Source organism: Neoarius graeffei, chromosome 23, assembly GCF_027579695.1.
Source record: "Neoarius graeffei isolate fNeoGra1 chromosome 23, fNeoGra1.pri, whole genome shotgun sequence".
NCBI lineage: Eukaryota > Metazoa > Chordata > Actinopteri > Siluriformes > Ariidae > Neoarius > Neoarius graeffei.
The window spans coordinates 46,334,805-46,352,925 of record NC_083591.1 but is presented as its reverse complement, the minus strand read 5'-3'; the positions used below and the strand labels follow the sequence as shown (position 1 = coordinate 46,352,925).

Here is an 18,121-nt window from a genome sequence, read left to right as displayed (position 1 = left end):
TACGTCATTGTGCTGTAAGAATATAAGAGTATAACGATCGCGCACTGCACATGCGCCGATTAAAATGGCCGGCGAGTGTATACAATTCAGTTCACCATTCGAAATACATGGACTAGACTAAAGGAATCGCTTTCAGACATGTTTATGCTTATTACAGAGGGAAAATGCGTTCCATTGAGCTCTAGCGCCAGGCCATTTCCGAGAAATAAGAGTTTCGGTCATGGCGACAGTACAAAATACAGAAGACTTTATTGGATTCCCAGATGGAATCTTCATATCCAATTTAAAATATAATGAAGAAAAATATTTTATATATAAATAAAAGCCTATTTACAATTCAAGAAATCCTAAAGCATCTCATAAATCAATAATAATAAACCAAAAGGTAAGTGTGTGTATGTCAGCCTCGGTTCGGAGGTTTCAGTTTCGAAAACCCTAAGAGGGAAGAGTAGAATAATAAAGTACAGACACTTGGTATATTTTACTTCTGTGATTTTTAAATTGTTAATTTTTGGATTACACTTCATTTTTGTGGCTACTGCCTCAAAGTAAATATTTAAGCTAGATTTACTGTATGGACATGGTATCAGAAAACAGTTTTATTTATAAGCAGTAGCCACATGTACCCATAGGGTACCTATGTTTTTTGCGAGATCTTCCTTTATATTCATCATAAGTGCTACCGGGCGAGGTTTGTTTTGCCTGGCAACATTTGTTACCTTCTATTTTTTTTCTCTTGTGATGTATGCTACTGTATTGTTATGGCTGTCTATTCTGTGGAGAATATGTGTAGTGTTTTGTCGTGTTCGGTTCTACATCTTCATAATGCTTTCTATCCTATTCCATACAGTGATAATTCTATGGTATGGTCGTGTGTGTGTGTGTATGTATAAAATCTGTATGCATGTGTAATATTCCCTTCTTTTTTCTTTTACTTTATGCTGTTGTATTGTCATGACTATTCTACAAACAGAATAGTACAACAAAATAGTAAAAAAAAAAAAAATTTTGTTGTACATTTGTGCAGTGACAATAAAGGCATTCTATTCTATCTTGTCATATTCTGTTCTATTCTTTTAATCCCGGGTATGACTTTAAACTGCAACCGGTAGTGAGTCTCAGGTCCGAGAGGACTTGAGTATAAGGGGTAACTCCACTTTCCCCAAATCACCATTGCTCCCAGGTTCACTCTGACCCAGAGTGGTAGCACCTGCCTGGGTTCCAGCTATGGGTTAAATAGTACATCACTAATAAGGCACTGGCAGCAAGGCACTTTTCAGTGCAATGTGGCAGATGAACCCAGCAGGGTCAGTGGCATACCACCAGATGGCATGTGGAAGAGCCACTCAAATGGCAACGGCTGGCATCACTCGGCAAGTCAGTTGTCACTGCGGGGCAACTTCCATACTCGCCAGGTTTGTGGCACTTTTGTGCACCACTTGGCATCAGGTCTGGAGGTTCAGAGAGACAACACGATGGGGGCACGACATTGTCTTACATTACTGTGCAAGGCACTTTGTTAGGAGAGGAGAATAGTATGCAAGAGCTCACAAAGCCAGACATTTCATGGCGGTTCAGCCGGGCTGTTCGTGCCGCCACTGTGGGCGACTCTGTTGCAGACCTCGCGGCCCATCTGTGTTTCTGCACATCCTTAATGAAGCAGCCACCATTGCTAGCAATGGACAGCTGATGATGACGAACGAGTCGAAGATGAGTTCAATATCATGCTAGCTGAATGGAATATATATCTGATATACCACGAAAGAAGCCAGCCAATATTATTATTATCATCATCATCATCATTATTATTATTTATTAATACATACATACACACATTCCCTTCGGGTGTTCAACGCGTCTTTCTCTTTCAAAATTCTCTCAAAATCTTCCGTATTTAACAATGCAAACCTGGCGGCCATGTTTGTTTACAAATTGTCACAGTTGCTTGTTAGCGCGCAAGTTTTACGTCTCTGACGTGTGGCATCAAGTTGTCTTGACAATCATGCAATATCATAAACCATATTCAAAGCTCATTCTCCATTGGGGAGAGTGATGTAATGCATGTAGGATAAGCAATATGCTAACAATATTGCATGTTATCAAACCAAATGAATGAAACCCGCTAGAAGGGACTAGAACACATGTTTATTCCATCGAAAAAGTGTCTAGTATGTAGAATAATTCCTGATATTTCACTCTGATGGCGTCACTCCCAGTGTTTTCCCACTGACTAGATGCATGTTGTCAAAATGGCGAACCGGTTCCAAATGAAAAGTTTTTGATTAACTTGTGTATTTTTTTTTTTTGTGGATTTATCCATATAATATAAAGAACATTACAAGGTGGCGTGAAGAAGTTTGCTTCGCTCACTCGTGAAATATACATTTCACCACTCGAAGATAAACTTCATGCCACTGTGTAATATCATAAGGTTATATAGCTTAATGTCATTTAAAGCATGTTTTTGATGATTTGAGCATGTATAAATGTCTAAATGAATACTAACGTATAAATACAGTATTCGGGCAGTGACATGTTTCCATTACTTTTTGGTTACATCAGGGTCATAGCTCCAGTGCAAAATTAAAACAGTACATCACAGAAACGCTGGTTGGTCTTTGCTGTTTGACTACATTTGTGGTAACGTAAAAGAAATATTTACGTTTGATTGTTCACCAAACCATGCCTCAGACTGCTGCTACAAATAATTTATATGAATTATGTGCTAGTTCAAGTCAGCAAAAAACATGAGACATTTCTTACTCCAGACAGTGAGGCTGATTTTTCTGTCGAAGTTCCCTGAAGGAAAAGTGGCGATGTGGCAGGTGTACGTGGCTTGATCCGACTCCTTTGTGCTCAGAATCAACAGCGTTGAGTCTTTAATCGCATCAGAACTTGCAAAGCGGACACGGCCTGCAAAGCTAGGAAACTCTACACACACACACACATATACACCAAAGGGTTCAGGTGAGGGCAACAATGAATTAGAATTTTTTTTTTTTTTTTGACGTTTTGTGTGTGCGCGCGTATGTGTGTAAGCACCTTGAAGCCCCTCGGTCACGTGTCTGGTGATGACCTGCTCCTTGATACCATTGCTCTTTTCTACAGACCAGGTCACCTGTATCACCGTGTCACCGTCCTGCGGTTTATACTCACACGGCAGTTGAGTCTCTTCTTCAGTGAAGGAACGCAGCGACAGAAACGGAGGGGGTTGAACAAACTCGCTACACACACAGGCTGGTCCCAGAGAGAAGACAACACACAAGAGAAATGTGTAAAACATTACTGTATTCATTTACGCTGGCATAAAAATAGCGTGGGGGTAGGGGAGAAACAGGTTTGTGTGTATAGTCTTAGCAGAAGCGTAGACTGTCTCTAGACTGTCAGTGTTTGTGGGTTTCAGAGATTAGTGTGGCTGGGTGAAATATTTTAAGGTGAATAACCTGAATTTTCAGTTAATGTTCAACTGTGTCTACACACTTTTAAAAAATAACAAGGCCATGAATGACTCGCTGGCATTCAAACACAAGGACGTTCTCACACACACAACTGTACGTGAACTGCTTTTGCACAACTTTTTCAGATTGGCTCAGTTTTTACTTCCTGGTCACTGTGTTGAAGAGCATCAGCTGTTCTACAGGCATTTCTTGTTCATGCTGATATTTACATAAACTCTGCGATGCCACTTCATACGAACATAAAAATACAGAGAGTGCTCCAACCTGTCACGCAACTCCAGGATGCAAGCACAAATGTACACTGAGAATGAGCACACAAACTCAAATGCTTAAGACACAAACACACACCTTCAACACTTCCTCTGAGCAGGTGTTTAATGGGTGAGTAATCATTAATCACTATTCATTCTTAGACCATCTCACCCCTGGTCACCTCTCTAGGAATGTCACTCTTAAACTTTTCTGTTTACACACACACCTTTTTAGGAGTATAAGGTTCTTCCTAATTGGGTTTTAAAGCAATTAAGCTGTACTCACCAATGACTGCAGTCAATAACAGGGCAAAGCAGACTGGGTTTGATATTTTCTTCATTTCCTCCATTTGGTTAAACCTTTCAAGAATTAAATAGGCTACTTTTACTTACTTTACACTTGTAGATACATGAATTAACTACTTCTTTGCTATTCTACTCTCTAGTTTCTCACAAACTATGGCATTCCTACATTAGCCTCAGTCACTGTGTTGAGTAAAACCTCTCCACCAGGCTCGTAGGACACCTCAGTTCTTCTATTAGCCGTAGAAAAGTGAACACGTTTCCACAGAAAATGAAATAAAAACGTCCTCAAACAATTTCTTTCAAACTAATATAACATTTACAGGGTTTTTTTAAATCGCTTCACGGAGTAAAAGCCGCCCAAAACACACCGGAACCGACTCTTGCATATAAACTCCAACCGACACGCTCGATAACACACAGATAGAACATTCCGCACGCGCACCTGTTCGAGCGTTCGCATTCGGCGCAGGCCACGCCTACTTTTGTCCACTAAGCTCTCCTTTGAGAAAACGGAAGTTTTTCCAATATTTTCGCTGCAGGGTGGCTGGAGGGAGACTTATTAATATTCATGAAGAAAGTGTAATCTGATTGGCCAGTGAATAAGTAAGGTGTTACCTGGTTGGTTCAAGGTTTGGGTTAGGCAGGTCTGTGTTGAGGAATGAAGGTATTCACCGGCCAATCATGTCGCGCTCTTTCCTCATGAATATTAACTAGATTTACCAGACCCAACTTGAAATATAGATCAAAATATTAAATATTATTATTATTATTGTAAATTTCCCGACCGAGGAATGAATAAAGTTTATCTTATCTTAAAATGGTGTGTGTGGAGCTCTTCCGGGAACTGTCTTAAAGGGAAACTTAGTGTTGTAGATAGCTAATATAATTTCATCTCATCTCATCTCATCTCATCTCATTATCTCTAGCCGCTTTATCCTGTTCTACAGGGTCGCAGGCAAGCTGGAGCCTATCCCAGCTGACTACGGGCGAAAGGCGGGGTACACCCTGGACAAGTCGCCAGGTCATCACAGGGCTGACACATAGACACAGACAACCATTCACACCTACGGTCAATTCAGAGTCACCAGTTAACCTAACCTGCATGTCTTTGGACTGTGGGGGAAACCGGAGCACCCGGAGGAAACCCACGCGGACACGGGGAGAACATGCAAACTCCACACAGAAAGGCCCTCGCCGGCCACGGGGCTCGAACCCGGACCTTCTTGCTGTGAGGCGACAGTGCTAACCACTACACCACCGTGCCGCCTATTCTTCTTCTTATTATTAATAATAAGAAGAATAAGAATTCTTCTTCTTCTTCTTCTTCTTCTTCTAATTCTTATTCTTCTTATTCTTATTATTAATAAGATTATTAATTATAATTATTATATAATTATAATTAGAATAACTAATTATTATTCTTATTATTAATAATAAGAATAATAATTAGAAGAAGAAGATCTTACTAAGGCGGCACGGTGGTGTAGTGGTTAGCGCTGTCGCCTCACAGCAAGAAGGTCCTGGGTTCGAGCCCTGGGGCCGGCGAGGGCATTTCTGTGTGGAGTTTGCATGTTCTCCCCGTGTCCGCTTGGGTTTCCTCCGGGTGCTCCGGTTTCCCCCACAGTCCAAAGACATGCAGGTTAGGTTAACTGGTGACTCTAAATTGACCATAGGTGTGAATGTGGGTGTGAATGGTTGTCTGTGTCTATGTGTCAGCCCTGTGATGACCTGGCGACTTGTCCAGGGTGTACCCCGCCTTTCGCCCGTAGTTAGCTGGGATAGGCTCCAGCTTGCCTGTGACCCTGTAGAAGGATAAAGCGGCTAGAGATGATGAGATGAGATCCTACTAATAGGATGAAAGTGAAACATGGATAAGATTTACAGTGCCTTGCAAAAGTATTCATACCCCTTGAACTTTTTTCACATTTTTCCACCTTACAACCACGAACTTAAAAGTTTTTTATTGAGATTTTATGTGATAGACCAACACAGAGTAGCACATGATTGTGAAGTGAAACGAAAATGATAAATGGTCTTCAAAATTTTAAACAAATAAAAATCTGAAAAATGTGATGTGCATTAGTATTCAGCCCCCTGTACTCTGATACCTCTAAATACAATCCAGTGCAATAAATTGCCTTCAGAAGTCATCTAATTAGTTAATAGAGTCCTACTGTGTGTAATTTACTCTCAGCATAAATGCACTTGTTCTGTGAAGGCCTCAGTGGTTTGTTAGAGAACACTGAAGAACAAACAGCATCATGAAGACCAAAGAACTCACCAGACAGGTCAGGGATAAAGTTCTGGAGAAGTTTAAAGCAGGGTTAGGTTATAAAAAAATATATATCCCAAGCTCTGAACATCTCAAGAAGCACTGTTCAATCCATCATTCAAAAATGGAAAAAGTATGGCACAACTGCAAACCTACCAAGACATGGCCGTCCACCTAAACTGACAGAGTGAGCAAGGAGAGCACTGGTCAGAGAAACAGCCAAGAGGCCCATGATCACTCTGGAGGAGCTGCAGAAATCCACAGCTCAGGTGGGAGAATCTGTGCACAGGACAACTATAAGTCGTACACTCCACAAATCTGGCCTTTTTGGAAGAGTGGCAAGAAGAAAGCCATTGTTGAAAGACAGGCATAATAAGCCATGTAGGGGACACAGCAAACATGTGGAAGAAGGTGCTTTGGTCAGATGAGACCAAAGTTGAACTTCTCATTCTCATCTCATTGTCTCTAGCCGCTTTATCCTGTTCTACAGGGTCGCAGGCAAGCTGGAGCCTATCCCAGCTGACTACGGGCGAAAGGCGGGGTACACCCTGGACAAGTCGCCAGGTCATCACAGGGCTGACACATAGACACAGACAACCATTCACACTCACATTCACACCTACGGTCAATTTAGAGTCACTAGTTAACCTAACCTGCATGTCTTTGGACTGTGGGGGAAACCGGAGCACCCGGAGGAAACCCACGCGGACACGGGGAGAACATGCAAACTCCGCACAGAAAGGCCCTCGCCGGCCCCAGGGCTCGAACCCGGACCTTCTTGCTGTGAGGCGACAGCGCTAACCACTACACCACCATGCCGCCCCCCAAAGTTGAACTTTTTGGCCTAAATGCAAAGTGCTATGTGTGGCGGAAAACTAACACTGCTCATCACCCTGCACACACCATCCCCACTGTGAAACATGGTGGTGGCAGCATCATGCTATGGGGATGCTTTTATCAGCAGGGACGGGGAAGCTGGTCAGAGTTGATGGGAAGATGGATGGAGCTAAATACAGGGCAATCCTGGAAGAAAACCTGTTGGAGGCTGCAAAAGACTTGAGACTGGGAAGGAGATTCACCTTCCAGCAAGACAATGACCCTAAACATACAGCCAGAGCTACAATGGAATGGTTTAGATCAAAGAATATTCATGTGTTAGAATGGCCTAGTCAAAGTCCAGACCTAAATCCCATTGAGCATCTGTGGCAAGACTTGAAAATTGCTGTTCACAGATGCTCTCCATCCAATCTGGCTGAGCTTGAGCTATTTTACAAAGAAGAATGGGCAAAAATTTCAGTGTCTAGATGTGCAAAGCTGGTAGAGACATACCCCAAAAGACTTGCAGCTGTAATTGCAGCAAAAGGTGGCTCTACAAAATATTGACGCAGGGGGGCTGAATACTAATGCACATCACATTTTTCAGATTTTTATTTGTTTAAAATTTTGAAGACCATTTATCATTTTCGTTTCACTTCGCAATTATGTGCTACTCTGTGTTGGTCTATCACATAAAATCTCAATAAAAAACTTTTAAGTTCGTGGTTGTAAGGTGGAAAAATGTGAAAAAGTTCAAGGGGTATGAATACTTTTGCAAGGCACTGTATATATCTATCTTCATGCTATTCCATTTGTGCAGATTGTTCATGTTTGTCTTGATAGTAGTTGATAAGGAGGTTTGCAGAGAAGTTTTGCATTCAAGAACTTCGACCAGCCAAACCAGTTTACACATGAGCACCTTCTCCCAGTAAATCACCAGCAGCGTTAAATGTCAAAGCAAAGCAGAGCAGAATAAAAACATGCAAAACAAATGCCAAAAGAGGGGGTTTGTTTGTCTCATTCTCATCTCATTATCTCGAGCCGCTTTATCCTGTTCTACAGGGTCGCAGGCAAGCTGGAGCCTATCCCAGCTGACTACGGGCGAGAGGCGGGGTACACCCTGGACAAGTCGCCAGGTCATCACAGGGCTGACACATAGACACAGACAACCATTCACACTCACATTCACACCTACGGTCAATTTAGAGTCACCAGTTAACCTAACCTGCATGTCTTTGGACTGTGGGGGAAACCGGAGCACCCGGACGAAACCCATGCGGACACGGGGAGAACATGCATACCTTCCCGCTGTGAGGCGACAGCGCTAACCACTACACCACCGTGCCGCCCCCTTCTGAAAGTGATAGAAATATTCTTTAGTAACTTGTATGTCCAGCCTCTGTTTTTATAACTACTTTCAGGCTCTTTGCATCCTCCAGGCCCTTATTCTTCCTGACATATCTGTAATAACTGTATAACTATAACTATCACTATATAACTGTGTTCTTCAAAGAGCAGTCTTCTTCGTGGATGAGTCATGGTGAGTTTTTGACTTCTTTCTTTGCTTGTTTTCAAGCTATTCCTTCATTCATCATCAGTAGCTGCTTTATCCTGGTCAGGGTCATGGTGGATCCAGAGCCTATTCCAGGAACATTGGTACACCTTTTCAACCGACAGGGAACTGGTTCCATTCTGGTTCACACACCAAATTTTGAACCATTCAGAGTATTTCGACCAAAAATAAATTGATTTGGAACCTGAAAATTTGGTTCTCAGCTGGAATCAAAATATAGCTGGTTTTTCCAGTGCGAACCATGACGACATCAGTGGGCGTGTCATTAATTTGGAGAGGAAGCGGAATGCAGCAATGGAGAACGCAATGGAAAAGGATACGTCTTCAGAAAAAATGGGCCAAAAACAAATATCTGCAATAACAGAACAAAAGCTCAGAGGTAATCAATGCACACTACCATCTTGCTACTACTGTGTACTCCTGTTGTGAATTGTTCAACGGCCTCTGTTCATGATGCATCCTTGATCACAATGGTTCTGCTCAAAACTGGTGAATACATGGGCCGGTTCACTAGCTGGCAACCAAGGTTCAAAGAATCCTGAACGGAACTGGTTCAAGAACCCATTCCCTGTTGGTTGAAAAGGGGTATGGATGTGAAGCAGGAAGACACCATGGAAGGAAATCCAGTCACCATGCTCACACACTCACTCATTCTAATGGGCAAGTACCACCATGGTGCCCTGTATTCAAATAATCTTTCTATCAGTTGTTGTCTTTTATGAGTGATACACAAACATTTCATTTATAACTTCTTAAACTATATAATGAATCGACACTTTTCTTCTCAAAACTTTATTTGTTCTTATCAATGATTTGATCTCTTTTTAAAGGCTTCTTTCTGTACATTCATCACTTTTAGTATTAAAGCAAAGTAATAATATTTAATAGCACTGTTTTTTTATTATAATTGACATAATTGTATAATTATGTCTGCTAGATGATAATTATATCATGCTTAGCTTATAATTTAATGATATAAAATATAGAAAAGTTACAAGGCATTTAAGGTTCTTACCAAATTATGTAATGCAAAAGGACATAAATGCTCATAATTGATGAAACGCAAGCTGTGTAATCAAACGTAAAAAATAAAACATGTTAGTAAGCAAAAGAAACAACAGATATACGAACATAAATTTCACAGAAAGGAAAAGCCTGTTAGACAGGCAGAGTTGCTGTAAATCAGAAGACAAAGGAAAATGTCAAACAGTTATGCCAAGGGTTTCTTCTTCACATGGAGCGTCTCATAGGTGTCCTGGTTTTGATGCTTCAAACCCTGATTTAAAAAAATAAATTAAAAAAAATTACAAGAGATGTTACATATGCAGATAAATCCGCAATCAACATTGGATGTCAGCATTCAAAATGGTCTTAAAAAATGCTCATACCTGGTAGATGCCCTCTGGTTTCCCTTCATTTGTCTGTAAGAGAAAGACAGTGTTTGAGCATGAAGTTAAGAGGAAACACAGGGATGTGTAGTAATCTTTTCTTCTATATTGCATCATCTTTCCAAACACAACAGATAGTTCTTGTTTCTACACCCTACCTCCTAAGATATTAAATCCTGAGTTAGGCTCAAATGTAAGTAGAAATGAAATGTTACTCAAGTGCCATCACTTTTTGAGTCTTCAAGGCTCATTAGATAGCGGTAGATGAGGCATTGAAGAGTTCAGAGGAACTTGTGCAGCCAAGAAAGTATAAATAACATCGCTAATGGTCACCAGTGTATCAGAAAGAGAACTAAGTACAAGTGTACAGGGGAAGTAACGACAAGAGAAAACACACACACGCACACACACACACATTACAGACAGTTAGTCATGCTCACCATGTAAACCAAGTCCTTACCTCATTATTTTGAGACAGCAGCTGCAAAGCATATTTGAAAAAATTATAAATGATATTAATTCATGGATTATCACTTTTCTGATCAAGTGTTTGCTTATTAATTAAGTGATTAATTTATAAGTAAATACATTGTAAATGATAAAAAGTACAATTGAGTGCAAATGTTTGTGAGCCCTCACTTGAATTTGTGAAACCAAGAAGACATTTACTGATGATAATGAAACTGTTTTGGTATTATCACCACTTAAAAATGTGCATGTTTATTTAAGATACTTAATTAAAAAAAATTACAACGATAATTTTTGAAGGTAACCTTAATATAGACTTTCATTTGATTTGCCCCAGGAACATTTTAGTTCTCCTATTTTGGATTTTTCCTTTCAGTAAAATCTCTGTTTTGGTTTTTTTTCCACTGTTCGGTCATGACTTTGTATCCATATTTACCATTTCACAATTACAGTTTTGTACACTTCTCGAGTTCTATAAAAGGAGAATATTTCTAATTTAGCTTTCCTGATTGCACTGACTCATAACAGTGTAAACCTATGTTCACTATCATAGCATGCAACATCACAGACACCATAATGAGTCATGTTCAACTAAATTAATTATTACAAATAATATAAAATGACTGGCGGGTTTTGAAGAAGGAAACGTGATGAAATGAATGTCCTGTTCTGAATGTAAAAACTAAGAAACATATTTGACATTTTTCTCCAGAAAACTAAAGTTGTGCAAAAGTTTTGCTCTTCGCGTTAACACTTTTGCAGTCAGTTATAACTTTGCATCATGGCTATGAAGTAAAGCCAGTCTGCGTTCTCAAAAAATTATCCCACTGGTGTGAATCATCACCTGTCATTTTCAACGTTATATTTATTATCCAAGGGGCGGCACGGTGGTGTAGTGGTTAGCGCTGTCGCCTCACAGCAAGAAGGTCCTGGGTTCAAGCCCCGGGGCCGGCGAGGGCCTTTCTGTGCGGAGTTTGCATGTTCTCCCCGTGTCCGCGTGGGTTTCCTCTGGGTGCTCCGGTTTCCCCCACAGTCCAAAGACATGCAGGTTAGGTTAACTGGTGACTCTAAATTGACCGTAGGTGTGAATGTGAGTGTGAATGGTTGTCTGTGTGTCAGCCCTGTGATGACCTGGCGACTTGTCCAGGGTGTACCCCGCCTTTCGCCCGTAGTCAGCTGGGATAGGCTCCAGCTTGCCTGCGACCCTGTAGAAGGATAAAGCGGCTACAGATAATGAGATGAGATGAGATTTATTATCCATCCATGTGTTATCTATAGCCGCTTATCCTGTTCTACAGGGTCGCAGGCAAGCTGGAGCCTATCCCAGCTGACTATGGGTGAGAGGCGGGGTACACCCTGGACAAGTCGGCAGGTCATCACAGGGCTGACACACAGACAACCATTCACACTCACGGTCAATTTAGAGCCACCAATTAACCTAACCTGCATGACTTCAGACTGTGGGGGAAACCGGAGGAAACCCATGCAGACACAGGATGAACATGCAAACTCCACACAGAAATGCCCTTGCCGGCCGCGGGGCTTGAACCCAGGACCTTCTTGCTGTGAGGCGACAGTGCTAACCACTACACCACTGTGCCGCCTGTTATGTTTAGTACTGAGTCCTAATAGTTATCACATTGTTTTAACTGATCATTTAAATGATCAGTTAAAACATGGTCCTGTCTTGCACTTTAATATTTGTCTTGTTAATGTCAGTCCTATGTTTGTCTATGTCTTTGCATGGGATAGAGAGAAACGTAATTTCAATTTCCTTGTATGACCTGTGCATATGAAGAAACTGACAATAAAGCTGACTTGACTTGACTTGAAATGCATTTAATCCAAACCTCATCTCATCTCATTATCTCTAGCCGCTTTATCCTTCTACAGGGTCGCAGGCAAGCTGGAGCCTATCCCAGCTGACTACGGGCGAAAGGCGGGGTACACCCTGGACAAGTCGCCAGGTCATCACAGGGCTGACACACAGACATAGACACTCACATTCACACCTACGGTCAATTTAGAGTCACCAGTTAACCTAACCTGCATGTCTTTGGACTGTGGGGGAAACCGGAGCACCCGGAGGAAACCCACGCGGACACGGGGAGAACATGCAAACTCCACACAGAAAGGCCCTCGCCGGCCACGGGGCTCGAACCCAGGACCTTCTTGCTGTGAGGCGACAGCGCTAACCACTACACCACCGTGCCGCCCCTAATCCAAACCTCAATAAGTCAAAAACAAGTATATGAATAATATTAACTAATAATAAATTTATTCAAATTGTGTCCTGTGAGTGGATAGTGTGGGAATTAAAATTGTTCTTGCACAAATAAATAGCCAAAATATTATTATGCATATTTGAATAGTTGGATTATTATGCTTATTAAAAAAAAAAATCTGGGTCGAGGAGTCAGATTTTTCCCCCCGGCTGATAATAGCTTGTGAACCGTATTTTAGAGCATCAGATGTTTTTAATTTTTCATTTTAAACAACTGCGTTTAAAATAACTACATTTATGTGGCTTATTACAGACCAATAAACAAACACCTATTTAGTTGTTGAAACAGAGTCTGCACTATTTAGCTGGTCTCTAATTATATCTCACCCAGAGGAAACCCACGCAGAGAACATGCAAACTCTGCACAGAAAGGCCCTCGCCGGCCACAGGGCTCAAACCCTGACCTTCTTGCTGTGAGGCGACAGCGCTAACCATGCCACCCTCTCTAAGTATATATTCCAGGAAATTATACAATTAGCTATTATATTCAGAAAAACATTACTTTACTTTACTTTATTTTTCAGGACAGTGCACATTAATGAACATATATACATACATGTAAATGTGCCAGATTTTAGCACAAGTGCTAATTTCCATCTGTTGTCCAACATAGGCAGGTTAGATGTATGTTAAACACAGAGTAGTAATAAGAACAAGTAGTAAGAGTATATAAAAGCAATAGAAAAGTAGTAATAAAAGCAGAAACTAAAAGAACAGAGACACAGGGAATAAGCAAACATATACAGACCAGAGACAAAAGAAATTAGCAGATATACACACTTATATAAATACATATACAGACCAGAGACAATAAAAATTAGCAGACATGCACACTTAATAAGAAGGGGAGGGGAGAGAAAAAAAGAGAGAGGACAACAATCAAAGGTGTGTACATATTTGTTGATCTCTGATCCACATTTTGACCTGACACTTAAAAGTAGGAAAAGAGGGACACTCTCTGATTTGCACAGGTATGGAGTTCCATAAGGCACTACCTTTTATAGATAATGCAGTCTGACTAAAAGCCGTTTTCCTAAATGGAACCACCACGTCTTTATTGACCGCTGCTCGTGTCGTCCGTGTTTGACGGTATTTAAAGAATTCCTGCAGGCAGGGTGATGCCAAGCCATGCAGAATTTTATATAATAAGCAAATGTAAGACAGTTTACAGAAATTATCAAAGCTCAGCAGATTATACTTCACTAGAATATTGCAATGATGGTATGATATAGGTTTCTTATCTAAAATTTTCAATGCCTTTTTATATAGAATCTCGACTGGCCTAAGTGTAATGGAACCCACCATGGTCCAGCTAGTAATACAGTAGCTTAAATGAGAAAAAATCATTGCGTGTAAAAACGTTAGGGCAGCCGTATCTGACATGGCACCTCTAATGTGCTTGAAGTTATAAAGATTAACTTTAATTTTTTTGGTTATCATTTTTATATGTTTTTTAAAAGAAAAATTTGAATCTAAAATTTTCTTGCATTGTTCTTGCAGGCTGCGGGAATTCAGTGCATTTACAATAAAAGTCAGTGTATTCTAATATACTATTTTTATTTATTATTTATTTTTAATGTGGTGACCCGTAATATCAGAAAGTTAAGAAATCTGTCATTTGTGATTACTATATCTCATCTCATCTCATCTCATTATCTCTAGCCGCTTTATCCTTCTACAGGGTCGCAGGCAAGCTGGAGCCTATCCCAGCTGACTACGGGCGAAAGGCGGGGTACACCCTGGACAAGTCGCCAGGTCATCACAGGGCTGACACATAGACACAGACAACCATTCACACTCACACCTACGGTCAATTTAGAGTCACCAGTTAACCTAATCTGCATGTCTTTGGACTGTGGGGGAAACCGGAGCACCCGGAGGAAACCCACGCGGACACGGGGAGAACATGCAAACTCCACACAGAAAGGCCCTTGCCGGCCCCGGGGCTCGAACCCAGGACCTTCTTGCTGTGAGGCGACAGCGCTAACCACTACACCACCGTGCCGCCGATTACTATATCATATCACCAAATATTTTTTCTAAGCCCATTTATGAACTGCGTCACTCAGATGTTTGGTGTAAATGGTCTGTTTTGATCATGTTATATACATACACTAAATACCATATATTTTTCCTGTAAGCACTGGATGTTATAAACCAAAAATCCGATACATTGACAGCTTTCATGATCCATGAAAGAGTTGTTCATATTTCTATGTTTAAGAGTATATTAGATTCACTTCTCATATACTATTGTGTTGATAAGTCAAGTTACTTTTCTGTATAATTCCATCCATCCATCCATCCATTATCTGTAGCCGCTTATCCTGTGCAGGGTCGCGGGCAAGCTGGAACCTATCCCAGCTGACTATGGGTGAGAGGTGGGGTACACCCTGGACAAGTCGCCAGGTCATCACAGGGCTGACACATAGAGACAAACAACCATTCACACCTACGGTCAATTTAGAGCCACCAATTAGCCTAACCTGCATGTCTTTGGACTGTAGGGTAAACCGGAGCACCTGGAGGAAACCCACACAGAAAGGCCCTCACCAGTCGCTGGGCTCAAACCCAGGACCTTCTTGCTGTGAGGCGACAGTGCTAACCACTAAACCACCGTGCCACCTATAATACTAGCTAAAATTAACTATAATGGAATTATTTTATTAGAATAGGATGAACAGTGTGAATAATTTACTGTCAAATTTGACTGTTTTAGTCAAAAGATTTTACAGAATGATTTGAATGCTGTTGTAAATGTTGTGTATTAATTTGAAACATTGGGTTTTGATTGTTAGCATGTCGAAGTGATAAATGACTCACCCTCAGTCTGCAGTAGAGGATCGTCAGCACGACGCCATAGACAACCAAAATCCCATCAAGAATATAGCAATATCCATTCCCAGCTATGACTTCTGGAAGAGTGGACACACACACGCAAGCACACAGTCTTGTGTATAGGGATCACGCAATGTTAAAATTAACATTTATCACATATACTTATGAGCCCATGAAAAACAGGTCCCCCATCACCAAGCAAGAAAAAGTTAACGCTGGCTAAAACAGAAAGGTTAAACTTTTTCAGCAGTTTGTGCTACAGTAGCTCTTCTGTGGGCTTGGCCCATATGGGCTAGCCTTCGTGCACCATGCGAATCAATGAGCCTTCGATACTCGTGACCCTGTCAGCGGTTCACCGGTTGTCCTTCCTTGGACTACTTTTGATCCCCAACAAAAACACCCTACAAGATGTGCCATTTTGGAGCTGCTCAGAGATACCCAGTCATCTAGCCATCACAACTTGGCCCTTGTCAAAGTCGTTCAAATCCTTATGGTTGTCCATTTTTCCTGCTTCCAACATATCAACTTCAAGAACTGACTGTTCTCTCGCTGCCTAATACTAATATATCCCACCCCTTGACAGGTGCTACTGTAATAAGATATGGTTATGGTACATTGGTATGTTATTCACTTAGACTACATTCAGAGCTCTTGCTTAGCCACAAATGACAAAAGAAACTCTTTCAGTTTTTCTTCTGAGCACTTCCACATTTTGATCAACTAATAGAGACATTTGATCGCTCAGAAGTGTCCTAACAAAGTACTATCCTACAAAGATCCTTTAAAAAAATCCCATAAAAAAGATCAATGTACGATAATAACAAAGCATCCTGTATAGCATGGGGTGTATACACTTCAGTATATATACTGTATATAGATCTAAAGAAAAATTCAGGAAGTAACTGCGGTGTATTTCAGTAGAGATGGCATATACTCTCAAAGTTATGTATAGTACAGTAAAGTTTCCAGGGAAACATTGGACTAAAGTGCTTCATAAAATATATATATATATATATATTTGGTATATAGCGGATGTTACTCATTGTATGACGTCATCAGCAGAAACACATATCTTCTATCCATAAACAGGTCTAAAATCAGTTTTTTAAATTTCAAATACACTGTAACGATACAAAATATCAACTATAATAGCAAATTATGATCTGAAATTGAATTCGATTCCAAGTTAGAGATGAAGAAGAGTTTTAACACGAGTTAATATCTAATCAAATCCAATTAGGGAGTCTGAGATGTCAATGGTGACTCACCGGCAGCCACAAAATTCAGGAACAGGAGGATCAATATCCCTGATCTGTACATCCTGGCAATTGAGAAGAGCTGAAGCGAAGCTGAAGCGATGGACGGACGATGAGACAGTGTGTGTATGTGCATTAATTCTGCAAGAGTCTGTGTGAAAGCAGTTCTTTGAACAGGAAACAGTGGGCTGTGACAAAATAGCCTTTCCGAGGTACTGCAAGGCAGAGGGCTGAAGAGGGTTGGCCACAATTTCACACCATGGTCTCGCAGGCTCTTTATTTGCCACTTTTCACACGCAAACTTCTACTTCACTTACATTACATTGTCTGAATTTTCACAGTGCCTGCATACAGAACTGCTGAAATTAACCAGGAACCTTCTAGGAAACACTTTACAATTAGCACGTGATCACATTCGTATCCTGATTTAAATAAATGTAACATAAAGCAGACTGCAAAGTCATTCTGCAAGAATGTATAGCTTACTGATGCATAATCTAACCAGAGATGAAAATGAACAAACAAGTCTATGAATGTTACGCTATGGCAGCTCACAGAGGAAGTAGCACGATGGTGTGTGTGCACATGAGTGTGGTGACTATTTGTACATGACTCAAAGTACTAAGCTATTTATGCAAGGATTTCCTGGCAGCATTGGTCAGTGTGATTATTTTCACATAGGAAACTTCCCATTGTTGAATGAATTAGATGCAATTTTTATTTGAATAGATCTTTCAACAAAAAGCATGGTCACGAAGCAATGCGATCCCTAACGAGCAGGTCAAAGGTGACATTGGCAAGGATAAAAACTCCCTGAGATGACATGAGGAAGAAACCTTGAGAGAAACCAGACTCAAAGGGAACCCATCCTCTTCTGGGTGAGACAGTATAATGAGATTATAAATCATTTATCTTCTGCAACTGTATACTTTAAAGTTAGAAGGTCAGCGTAATCAGATTGTAATTAAGACCCATGGGAAATGTCTCTTTGATTACAACAACAGTTCCTAGGTACAAACCTACAGTATCTGATTGAGATGAGTCACTGAAGCAAGGGTGAAACTTGGACATCTTTTTTTTTAAAGGAAGAACAGCAGAAATAGTGTATTAAATACTGTATACATATATAGTGTATTAAATACTGTATATTTAACAGTTATTCCACGAAAGTGACGAGCTGGCTTTTAGCCATGTACGACGAGATTGAGTGG

At 40.7% G+C, this 18,121-nt stretch overlaps 2 protein-coding genes across 5 annotated transcripts in view; both read right to left on the bottom strand.

Moving 5' to 3' along the window:
- The window catches only part of nectin4b (nectin cell adhesion molecule 4b), a 38,820-nt gene extending 34,341 nt beyond the window's left edge, over positions 1 to 4,479 (bottom strand). For 2 of the 3 annotated variants that reach the window (XM_060906254.1, XM_060906255.1), the window contains exons 1-4: positions 4,182 to 4,479; positions 3,996 to 4,069; positions 3,043 to 3,237; positions 2,764 to 2,931 (exon numbers count right to left, since the gene is read on the bottom strand). In XM_060906254.1, coding sequence (XP_060762237.1) covers positions 2,764 to 2,931; positions 3,043 to 3,237; positions 3,996 to 4,069; positions 4,182 to 4,183 — 439 coding nt within the window. In that variant the 5' untranslated portion in view covers positions 4,184 to 4,479. Of the gene's footprint in view, positions 1 to 2,763; positions 2,932 to 3,042; positions 3,238 to 3,995 lie in introns of all 3 variants that reach the window. The other variant, XM_060906256.1, reaches the window with a different exon arrangement.
- Positions 4,480 to 9,488: 5,009 nt separating this feature from the next.
- Positions 9,489 to 17,096, bottom strand: fcer1gl (Fc receptor, IgE, high affinity I, gamma polypeptide like). 2 transcript variants are annotated; one of them, XM_060906262.1, is made up of 5 exons: positions 16,923 to 17,087; positions 15,640 to 15,731; positions 10,525 to 10,545; positions 10,065 to 10,097; positions 9,494 to 9,952 (listed from the first exon to the last, which is right to left on the bottom strand). In XM_060906262.1, the coding sequence occupies exons 1-5, from the start codon at positions 17,044 to 17,046 to the stop codon at positions 9,887 to 9,889; spliced, it is 336 nt and encodes a 111-aa protein (XP_060762245.1). In that variant the 5' UTR covers positions 17,047 to 17,087; the 3' UTR covers positions 9,494 to 9,886. The 2 variants fall into 2 exon arrangements, with proteins under 2 accessions (XP_060762247.1, XP_060762245.1); XM_060906264.1 differs by lacking the exon at positions 10,525 to 10,545 and having other exon boundaries at positions 9,489 to 9,952; positions 16,923 to 17,096.
- Positions 17,097 to 18,121: the final 1,025 nt, after the last annotated feature.

Bases quoted from the DNA above. Each gene is read 5' to 3' on its own strand.
- fcer1gl (XM_060906262.1), bottom strand. From the start codon at position 17,046: ATGCACATACACACACTGTCTCATCGTCCGTCCATCGCTTCAGCTTCG. The intron at 15,732-16,922 runs GTGAGTCACCAT...CCACTCTTCCAG, and splicing joins CCTGAATTTTGTGGCTGCCG to AAGTCATAGCTGGGAATGGA. The intron at 10,098-10,524 runs GTAAGGACTTGG...TTTCTCTTACAG, and splicing joins TGCTGTCTCAAAATAATGAG to ACAAATGAAGGGAAACCAGA.